The 11,218-nt window shown below is 38.4% G+C and overlaps 1 protein-coding gene across 5 annotated transcripts; it reads right to left on the bottom strand.

The window, feature by feature from the left end:
- Positions 1–1,723: 1,723 nt before the first annotated feature.
- LOC147531924 (auxin response factor 19-like) lies at positions 1,724–9,798 on the bottom strand. 5 transcript variants are annotated; one of them, XM_086650264.1, is made up of 14 exons: positions 9,035–9,492; positions 8,591–8,729; positions 7,734–7,846; positions 7,545–7,640; positions 7,217–7,273; positions 6,951–7,106; positions 6,755–6,839; positions 6,325–6,415; positions 6,073–6,237; positions 5,780–5,975; positions 5,514–5,652; positions 3,062–5,019; positions 2,654–2,844; positions 1,724–2,362 (listed from the first exon to the last, which is right to left on the bottom strand). In XM_086650264.1, exons 2-14 carry the CDS (start codon positions 8,631–8,633, stop codon positions 2,182–2,184), a joined length of 3,471 nt encoding a protein of 1,156 aa, XP_086506390.1. In that variant the 5' UTR covers positions 8,634–8,729; positions 9,035–9,492; the 3' UTR covers positions 1,724–2,181. The 5 variants fall into 5 exon arrangements, with proteins under 5 accessions (XP_086506390.1, XP_086506391.1, XP_086506393.1 ...); XM_086650265.1 differs by having other exon boundaries at positions 9,267–9,460; XM_086650267.1 differs by having other exon boundaries at positions 7,217–7,269; positions 9,035–9,418.
- Between the last annotated feature and the right edge of the window lie 1,420 nt (positions 9,799–11,218).

Raw genomic sequence — 11,218 nt, 5'->3', positions numbered from 1 at the left:
TAGAGGGCCTTGATTATCATGATACATTCGCCCCCGTTGCCAAATTAGTAATGGTTCGTGTCTTCCTCTCTATTGTCGCCATCAAAGGTTGACCACTACATCAACTTGATGTTAATAATGCCTTCTTACATGGAGATCTTGAAGAAGATGTCTACATGAAAACCCATCCCGGATATTCCAAAAAGAGAGAGTCTTTCGTTTGTCACCTACATAAATCCAGTTACGGCCTCAAACACGCATCGCGACAGTGGTTCTCTAAATTCTCCTCTGCCTAATCTCGAAAGGATTTATTCAATCCCTTTCTGATTATTCACTTTTTTCTTATTCCAAGGAATCAATTTCAATTTTCGTACTTGTATACGTAGATGATATAATTATTTCAAGCTTAAAAAAATTCTTGGTCAAACCTTTTCCCTCAAGGACTTGGGGCATCTTCAATACTTTCTTGGTATTGAAGTCTCACGTTCTCCTCAAGGCATATTTCTTGGCCAACGAAAATACATCCTTGACATCCTTAAGGACTCCAGCATGACTGCCTCACGGGTTTCTCCTTTTCCCATAGAACAAAAATCCCGCCTCAGCATTACTTATGGTGACCCACTTTCAGATCCAACAGTCTTTCGACGCCTCATTGGTCGTCTCCTTTATCTAACCGTTACTCGACCCGATATTGCATTCGTGGTCAATAACCTGAGTCAATTCATGCAGTCTCCTAGGTCTTCTCACCTTGATGCGGCTCATCGGGTATTGCGATACCTCAAAGGCTCTATTAGCATGGCTATATTCCTCTCAGCTTCTAGTTCCCTTACTATGATAGGGTATTGCGATTCTGACTGGGCAGGTTGTCCCAGCTCCAGACGCTCTACCACTGGATATTTCATTCTCCTTGGTTCTAGTCCCATTTCATGGAAATCCAAGAAGCAACCAACTGTTGCTGGATCTTCTGTTGAAGCCGAATATCGGGCTCTAGCTACTCTCACTTGTAAATTGTAATGGCTAAAGTATCTCCTCCATGATTTTGGCATTGCTATTGTTCTCCGATGCCAGCTCATCGTGATAATCGTGTTGCTCTTCATATTGCAGACAATCATGTTTTTCATTAACGTACCAAACACATCGAGTTAGATTGTCATTTGGTGCGTGAGAAGATTCATTCTCGTCTCATTACTCCCCGACACACACCAACTTCGAAGCAACTTGCCGACATCTTCACAAAACCCCTTGGTGCAGATTCGTTTCAGAAGATACTTGGCAAGTTAGGGGTAAAATCACTTTCCCCTCCAACTTGAGGAGTATTAGAGAACAGGGCCCAAGCCCACGACGGCCACAACTTGGCATGGCCGATGACTACAAGTTAGGGTTTAGGTTTCTTGGATATCAACTTTAGATATCTTGAAAATCAAGTTAAATATTATTACTATAATGTAGTCTTTCCTTATTTTGTAAGTTGCTATAATGGTCATCTAAAATCCATTATACTTGATGTGAACTTGTATAATAAATCATAACAAAGTATTACAACTATTTCTTCTTCTTCCCTGGTTTTGTTATCAATTTTTTATCTCTAGACTATTCAATTCTAGAGATTTCAGAAAAAATCTTAATTGAGACATATTTGAGTAATTGAGACTTTTCCAAGTTTTGCATGGGAGATGCTCTAAGGTGATAATGTTATCTCAGAACTGCTGGGAGATGGAGAGGATGATAGGGTGGGGGGTGTTACTTTAGTACAATAATGTTGTATTACACAATTCATTTACATAAAGTTACAACAAAGTTGCTGCCTTCCACTCTCTGTTCAAATTCTTTTTCCAGGAACTTCAAAGTTTCTTAGACCTTCATCCTCAGCGATAATACTGATCAAAATACAACAACACGATGACAAGAAAAAAAAAAAGCAAAATCAAGACAATTCTCCTTATGGTCGACCTTCGCCTATAAGCAGATCGGTTATACAGCATTTACAAATACCCCAACTACATCTCTTCCCCTTGAAAATAATCTTGTCTAGAAATTAGAGTAAAGTCAGCTTCAAAGTTAAGTTGAAACTTCAAGTCGAATTGCAAAAAACTAATTCGTCCGAGACGAGGAAATGCAAGCTTTCTCCCTCTTGCTCGAGGATAAGAACAGAATTGTCAATGCTCAACCGATCTTGAATCCAAAATCACTAGCTGAACTATCTTACCTCTCAAATGATGTAGCAGCCGAGTGACCATCGTACTGACTTCTCCATTCGCCGCTACCAGACCCACTACATGCTTGATTGTCTTCTTGAATATTTCCCAAATCCCCATCCAAACTCAATTTTTGAACTTCAGCTGATGATAATATCTTGATGCTCTGTACACAACTCACAAACTCCCTGCAAGGTGAGAAATAAGATATTATAACAAGTTTCATGGTTTATAATTCAGGAAAAACTATGTTGTTTGACTCCAGTTGCTCAGGGCTCAGAAGTCACCTAATTCGAGTTTAGGGTTTGTGTCCCCGAACTCATGCTTCAGATTGTACTATCTTATATGTCGGTGGTAAGTATAAATACAAAAAAAGGTCAGTAGCCGAGTTTTGGGTGAGTCCCTAGTAACGAGTTAGATATTCACTGAAGATGATATAAATGCAATGTAGTTTAGTTATATGGAATTCTTTTACTTACTCCCATGGGTCGTCGCCAACGAGTAGAATGTCATTTTCGTGATCCAAGTAAACTAGTTTCCACTCCGTTCTTTGTGAATCTTCTAGCTGCCCTTCGATCCCAAACATGCGAGCTAGATCATATCTAAGCTCATCATAATCCTTGTAGCGAGTAATATCTATAGACCTTCCAACAGAACCTCGTTTTTGAACCTTCAAAGATTTGAACATGCTTGTGTCAGAAAAGACCAAGGAGTTGACCAAGCTTATGCCACTATTTACTTCTCAAAATTGACGCAAAATGACATAAAACCAAAATTTGTACAATATTGTTAAATATGAACTTTCAATACAGTATATAAGGAAATGGAAATCAAAAATAATCAAGCTTCGAACTAAAGCATGGAGTTTGAAGGTCTCAGTAGCATACCTTTGTGAATGTTCTCATACGCTGAGGTGTCTGATTAGCCCACAAACCTCTATTCATAACACCATTGTCATTAATAGGAGCGTCACCAGAACAGCCAGGCTTAAATGACATATCTAGCACCCCAAAAGATTGAGAACTGATTGCTGCAGTAGATATTTCTGTCTCAATATCTCTATGAGCACCACCATAACTAGAAATCAAGTTCTGTAGATCCTTCGAAGAGCCAAACCTCCTCGCTAATAAAGCATCGGGAGTCAAACCATCAATATTAACTCCAAATAGAAGGTTATTAGGAGTATCCCCTTGAACATCGCCATCTAAACAAAAGTTAGGCATAGCGAAATTGTTATGAAGACTACCGCCATCCATGCAATACGAAGCTGCAGTTGAGGATGCCTCTAATGGATCAGCAGTAGAATTCCTATATGCTAGTTGTTCGGGCTCCTTTGATATGGGTATTTCATGTTTGATGAGGACATCAGACTTGCTTTGAATCTCTTGAACCAAATTGTTTGCAGGTTGAACCACCATATCCTCCAATAATGCAGCTGAACTTTGCTGAGTTCTGTTCAAGAAGCTTGAGCCGGAAACCTGGCAATTATTAGTAGAAGGCGAGGTTGAACATGAGGGTGCATCCCCCTCGGTGAGACCAGAAGGTGCTCTGACAAGAGCAGGTGGCTTTTGCTGTCCCTGGTTCGAGGGAGGGCGTTGAGGCTGGTTTACTAAAGATTGAGAAAAGCTAGTGATGGGGCTAACTTGCTGCTGCTGTTGCAATTGATGGTTTTGTTGATGAGCCAGCTGCTGCTGTGGGAGCTGAGGCTGCAACCGTGGGCTAACCTGCAAAAGTAACTGTTGCTGTTGCTGTTGCTGTTGCTGCTGCTGTAACTGTTGATGTTGCTGCAACTGTTGCTGTTGTTGCAACTGTTGGTGTTGTTGCAACTTCTGCAACATCTGTAACTGGAGCTCATGCTGAGAAATTGGTAACTGCTGCTGCTGCCTCTGCAGGAGGTTCTGTCTCTGTTCCAGTTGGCGCTGGAACTGGTCTTGTGATAATGATGAAAGTCCCAGGGAATTTTGATTAGGTGGAATGATATTTTGTTGGGATTGGGCACTGGAAGTTGGTAGTTGCTGCTGGAGCTGAGAATAGCCAACAGGTTTCTGCAAATTTTGGTCAGGTATATGAGTTAAAGGAACCACACCATTGCTAATATTAGCTGCTCGAAGTATCTGTTGTTGATTTTCATGTTGTTGCTGCTGCTGCTTCTGTTGTACTTGTTGCTGTTGCTGTTGCTGTTGCTGTTGCTGTTGTTGTTGTTGCTGTTGATGAAGCTGCTGTTGTTGCTGAAGCTGCTGTTGTTGCTGTAGCTGCTGTAGCTGCTGTTGTTGCTGTTGCTGCTGTAGCTGCTGCTGCTGCTGCTTCTGCTGTATTTGTCGTTCCTGTTGCTGTTGCTGTTGCTGTAGCAGCTGTTGTGGTTGTTGTTGTTGCTGTTGTCGTTGTTGTTGTTGTAGCTGCTGCTGCTGCTGCTGCTGCTGCTGCTGCTGCTGTTGGGAGTTAAGCTGCTGTTCCTGTGGTTGCTGATTAACACCAAAAGTTGGCAGCTGTTGATGCTGCCTTTGCTGCTGCTGGGGCCACATGATATTAGATTGCTGAAAAAGCTCAGTTTGTTGGTTTGTTTTAGGAATGTTTAAGTGGACACTGGGTACCCCTGAAGCATGTTGGAAGTTCAGTATTTTGCTTGGATCATCAGTTATAAGGTTATTGTGTAGGGAACCTGAAGAAGCCATGGATGGGAAGAATTGAGACTGAGCTGCTGCTAATTGGGGGTTCTGCTGCATGCTCATCCACTGCACTAGACTTAAACCAGGGAACATTGGATTTTGAGCGTCCTTCATTCCAAGATCATCACCAATCCATGGCATTGCCCTCTTGAAAGCATTTTCTACATCAGACTCGTCATCTGCAACAAACAATCCCAAATAATAAGTTACTAAAAATTGTAAAATGTGCAAACAAGATTCAAGTGTTAATGAAATCCCGCATCAGACAACTAGACAAGTGTGGTTCAAACTGCAGCAAATATATGCACCACATGCACCTGTGGCTTGAGGTGCATGATGCGATGTGTCTCTCTCTTTGTAAGTCAGATCTCTAAAGCAAGTGGTCATCTCAAAAGCAGAAATTTTAAGCCGAGAACTTGATTTAGATATCAAACTCCACTGAGATATAAAAGTATTCAATAAATCCATATAAACAACAAGAACTTAAATAAATTTGTGCAGTTTCTGATTCAACTTCATTAAGAAATTGCACTTACTATATTTTCCAATCATAATTATAGCTCATCTTCCGTATACTTGTAAAATGTTCTTTTTCTGTAATTATACTTGTGCATGAACAACTAAAGTAGGTCACTACATGTTCACATAGTACTACTTTTTAACAATAGAATACCTGGCATCCCTGGCTGGTTAGGAAACTTGGGTCTGAAAAATGGGGGCGGACATATGTAGAAAGGAGTGGCAACAGGTTCTATCTGCCAAAGAGAAACTCGACTTGGCCGATCCCCAGCTGCTGATTCATCCCACCCAACCTATCCAGTACACAAATAGATATTTAACCACCAGATGTAATTTTAGTCTTATATCAAGATAGGGTCGTAAACACAAAAGCGCCTACGGAGCAGTAACTTATTATTCAAAGAAAGCCAATACACCAACCTGAAGATTGCGCCACTGTGAACTTTTCCATCTCACTGGATCGAGGTCGCTAATACCTGTGATTGTTCCCATGTATCTGCGTACCCCTGACTCCTCAGTCTCGAACATCATCCTAAATCGCATTCCGAGTGAAACCTGGGTGTACATTGCTTTATTGTACTTGGCCAGTGGAACTACAAACTCTGAAGGACTAGCCCTGTTAAATAAAATAAACTTTAACAAAATGTAGGAATCACTCTGAGTAGTGTTGATTCCATTTTGGTAACACATGACCAGAGAATCAGAGCAAGTACCTTGGGTTGTAAAATATAGTAAATGGGCTGTTACTTGATGCCGCATGAGCAGCAGCAGCGAGAATCCCGATATGCATACTATCGCTTGATATTACTGATGAAGCGAGGGCAGGTTGTTGTCTATTGGCACGTCTTATGCCCAAAAGATGTTGTGACTTCTCATCTCTGAACAGAAGTAGGTTATTTTAATGTACTAAAAAAAGAATTTAAATCTTCAAATGAATATTTACTTCATGATTCTCATTTGAATACCTTATGAAGAGGACTGAATCACCAGCAAACAGTCTTTTTGTACTAACGAAGACACTCCAACCTGTAGTCAGCAGGTGCCTTTTAGGTTGACCTGAAAGAAAATGAAAACCCAAAACAAATTTAATATTTAACTCTTCTCCAAGTTACATACGCAAATTACAAGATGATTTTTGGTACTCTTGTTGATTACTAGGAAAACTCAAATTGTCTTGGGAATTCCTACCACCGATATTTAACGAGGGCAAACCTATTAACTCAAACAGGGACTAGGAAACAAGTATCCATCTAAGAGGAATTGCCCATATAAAAATGAGAACATAGGGAAAATACAATTAGCACAACCTCATATCTCTAGTCTAATGAGGTTAAATACAGGCTCAAATGAGATGATGGTGAGATAGAGGTGTCATGTTAAGTACATAGGACATACCACGATAGATATGTCTGAATGTCCACGCAACGTCATGTAAGTCTCTAGCAACTAGCTCCTGAGCAGGTGGTTGCATCGAAAAATCCTGTCAAACATATATTTTTATAAGCATTGGTAACTCTAAACATAATGAATGTTAACCCAACTTGAAGTTAAATGAGGACGTGAGCAACCAATTTGAAGAAACTTCACGTACTAGAGGCGGGAATATCTTCTCAGCCGCTCGACGAGGTACTGAAAATCCACCATGAGTACTTGTGTCACTAGCCGTAAGTGTTTTACAGAAGAAGTCAGATGGTTGCTTGTTTTGCTTGAGGCCCATATCAGATGCCAACAATGCTTCTTTATCATACTACAAAAACGTTGTATTAGATGTTTTATTCTTATAGATAAATACTGCACACAAAATATAATGAAATCTCAGTATCTGAGTAAATAGCAAAGGACAGTATTGTGACTTACTTTATTTACAGGCTGGAGAGTCATCTGTGCATAGACTTCATCAGTTTCAGCATCTGCCTGAGAGAAAAGTGAACCAACTAAGCAAATCATATTTACTACCATAAAGTTGACCGCAACCGCATAGGCATCAAACCAGGTTATTCAATATGGACGCATTGAGCCACCTCTAGTGAACCGATGTCCATTTGGGTAAGAACTTATTTATGTGAGGCAAAACGCAGAAATCAGTTCCTTCGAAAAGAGAGAATTATTTTTGTTTTTGGTGCAATTTCACTTCCCCTTCACTCAAAAATGAAATCTAGAAAAACGATAGTAAGGTTTAACATACATGTAAAGTGACATTATGAAGAATGCAGATCAACTTGGAAGGTAAGCTGGGATAACTGGGGATGCTATCCGTATCCTTCTGCATGGAAGCTGCAACCTGATATCGGCATAGCCAAGGTAAGCTCTCTAATAACCGGTATCTCAGATATTGATGATAATCTCAAGCAAAAGCAAACCATACAATACAAACCTGTTCGCTGTGACCTTGTGGGAAGTAAACCACAAGACTGCCCACTGGAGGCAAAGATATCAATGGTCCCGCACAAGCATGCCATAACTCTGAATTTATAGTCTTCCTCTCACCTGATTAATACCAAGTTGAATTTCCTATTACTACCAAGTAACCTCGGAATTTGTGAATGGAATATGAATATTCATAGATGCAAATAAGTGTTAGTATACAATCTCTAACAAAACTTGAAAAGATGAACAAGATGAGTTATTGGGGATCCCTCCTTTCCCATAACTACCTCCTTAGTGAAGTAAAATCTGATTTCTGAGTCAACATTAAGAGATCTAGCAAATTCAAATCTAGATCTATGAAGAGCCAAGCCAGAGTCAATTACGAAATACTAGTTTGAAATGCTTGTCGGAGTTGACCCGTCAAGAGATTTAAGTTTTGGTAGATCGGATTACAAAAAACAAAATCAGTACATTAGTATGAGAGGGGAAAATATACTTAACTCATACAGTAAGAGATTTAAAATCCTTTAAACCCATAAATCACTCTGGTTTTCAGACTTGTATATTAAATTAGTACAAGTTTCTTAAATTTCCTTAATTTTGATGAAATAAATTCTCTTAAGAACTTCACATACAGCTCCTATAAGAGAATTTTAAAAATGAAAGCTCAAAAATTGAAAGACCCAAATTGTAATATACAGGTCAAGTTGAACTCCTAGGAAAATTAGGGATATTTCAACTTAGATAGAAGCTATGATTCAATTATTAAAGTGGTGAACAAAAATTGAACAAAACCCCAAATTGTATTTAGAGAAATAACAAGATGTTTCAGATTAATAGAATAGGATAGGGAAAATATCAAACCTTCTCCTGAATTTGCAGAAATCCCATTTGAAGGAGCCTTCATTGTTACAGATCCCAATCAAGAACTCTTAACAAATCCTCCCCAGTTCTTTATTTCTTTCTCAGTATGGAATTCCTCTTTCCTTACTGACAAATTACCCTTTTCGAAAATAGAAGACAAACTAAAAAACTAACCAATCCTTCCAACATTGCTAATCAAAGTAAAATTCATCTATTACAAGAACTCCTTTGACGAATTGTTGAAGAAATGAGAAAACCCTAATTCAAGTACACGCAATGTTTGTAGAAGAAAAGAAAGCAATCAAACTATTAACCATAATTTAACTTTAAAAAAAAAAGGAAGCTCTTTGTTTAATGAGAATTCAAGTTTCTACGAAGCTTCCTTGAAGAATTTCACATTAAATAAAGCTCCCGCCAAATCCGGTAACTCAGATTCCAACATACCGTAGTTATGAAACAGCGATTCAGTGATTCTTCAATCTCAGAGTTAGAAAAAAGGTATAGTTCCAATTTCTTCCCGGAGATAGTTCACTGTTCACCGTCTTATTCAGATTTTGGAAAATTTCAGCCGGAATTACAGTTAATTACTGGTGGAATCTGAGACAGTGGCGGGAGATTTGAGCCCTAGCAAGTGAAAAGGAGTATAGAGAGAGAAGAGTAAAGTGAAGAACTGAACTGTGATGAAGTGATGAAATCAAATGAAGTTAAAACTGACTGAAAAGTCTGAAACACAGTGGAATTTTGATCGGAGATCTGACACCTTTTCGCCGGAAAGTAAGAAGAAAATACAAAAGGAGCTTTTTTATGTTAAACAAAGCGACATGAGACAGACACGAACTCTTCTTATTAATTCCTCTCAAAATTCAATTTTCAGTTGTGGTCTTCTTACAACCTTCTTTGTTGAGGGGAAAATGGTTATTTCCACCAGAGAGATGATAGGGCACCCCAAAAATCTTGGTGTGAAGTTGGCCGGAATTGAAATCCCAATAACTCACAACATTATGTTTCATCAAGAGAGAGAAAGTGACGTGAATTCACCGTCCGATTTAAATTCGCTCCAACTTGACGCTCACTTTTTCGATGACTTAGACATTTTTTTTTCCCAAATATTCAAGAGTGTGACTCGAAGTTCAACTGGCATTTTATTGACAACACACTTTATGGATCATATGTTTCTATTTACTGGCTTCTGTAAATCTCAATAACTTAAAATAAATACAGATTTATGTCTATCAATTTATAAAGTAAGATTTTAAAGGGACCTTTGAGTTTTTTTCTTTTTTGTTGAGAAAAACAGACATTTGAGTTGTTGAGACGTTCTTTACTTCTCATTTGAAATTTTTATGAAGTACAGTAATAAATAAATAAAAAATCCCTCTAATGCTCGATAAAACAGACTCAAATAAGACAAAGGACACCCAACATAAAAAATCTACCTAATGTCTAAAATTAATTTAGAACTCCATTTCGAGACCAAACACATGATCTCTATGCACCTAAATGTATCCCACATAGGACAAAGTGAAAGAAACATGAGATTTCAAAAAAAATACAATTTTTTTTCGATTTTATTTGTTTCTCTCTTAAGCTTGTCTTTATTAATATATTTGAAATACTAAAAATATTTTCTCAAAGTTCTGATTTCTTGATTTTCCTTGCTCTGAGAAACAAACAACATCTGATACCCATCGATGATACAAGAACACAAAATTATAATGAATGCTGAACATAAAATGAAGAGAGATAAGGTGATGAAGATGACTAAAACAACTTACCTTTTGTTTAGTTTGGATGGAGAAGACGGTTGGTTGGAGGGAGAAGATTATGAAGATGACTGAAAAATGTTGAACTAAAATGATTACTAAGAACGAATATAGAGAATATAATGGAGATGACAGAAATTGTTGAACTAAAATGGATTACCAAGCATGAAGATAAAATGAGAAAGTGGTTTGATGGTGGTTTCGTGGTTGAGAAGGTTTGATAGGAGAAAGATGAAGAAGGTGGTTTCGAGTTTAGAAGATGTGGGTACAAAAGATAAGATAAAATCAAAATTTGGGGGGTTTGGATGGTGTTCTTCGTCGGGGCCTCATTTTTCTCATGCGAAGGAGATGACCCAACATCTTGTAATCGGTCGACCACGAGATGCATACGCTACATCTTATGGTTTACCGCTCGATCGAGGATTGAAACTACAAACCCTCCTTGAGGGTTTAAAGGGTTTCAAGTGAAACCCTCATGTGTTCGCTTAAAACCTACCCCTTCGTCTGAGACGGAGGAAGTTGTGGCAAAGGGAACTTCTGCCCTCGCATAACCATTGAAAGAGGGATGGTTGAAATTCTAGAGAGATGTAGAGATTTAACAAAGATGAGAAAGAAACTTAACCGAGAGAACGAGAGAGAGAAAAATAAAAGGGCGCTGGTATTTACAGAGTTGTTTTGGCTCTTTACAGAACCCAAAAGTTGAAACATTTCCACTTTCTCTGTAAATAAGATTTTGTTATTTATAGAGCACAAAGGGACTAAAATAAAATTTTAGTAAGGACCAAATTGAAAAAAAAATTATGTATTATATATTTATTATAGAGTAAAAGATATTTTATCTCCTTCATTCCTAAACCCGCCATCA

Source organism: Eschscholzia californica, unplaced genomic scaffold (genome assembly GCF_041429995.1).
Source record: "Eschscholzia californica isolate CP2 unplaced genomic scaffold, dmEscCali1.0.p SCAF_6, whole genome shotgun sequence".
Taxonomy (NCBI): domain Eukaryota; kingdom Viridiplantae; phylum Streptophyta; class Magnoliopsida; order Ranunculales; family Papaveraceae; genus Eschscholzia; species Eschscholzia californica.
This window is presented reverse-complemented; position numbering and strand designations above follow the sequence as displayed.

What these genes read in the sequence shown, in the direction of transcription:
- LOC147531924 (XM_086650263.1), bottom strand. Translation starts at nt 8,633, where the DNA reads ATGAAGGCTCCTTCAAATGGGATTTCTGCAAATTCAGGAGAAG. An exon ending in GATTCAGTCCTCTTCATAAG is followed by an intron (nt 6,238 to 6,324) that starts GTATTCAAATGA and finishes ACTTCTGTTCAG; the next exon opens with AGATGAGAAGTCACAACATC. An exon ending in ACTATATTTTACAACCCAAG is followed by an intron (nt 5,976 to 6,072) that starts GTACTTGCTCTG and finishes TTTATTTAACAG; the next exon opens with GGCTAGTCCTTCAGAGTTTG.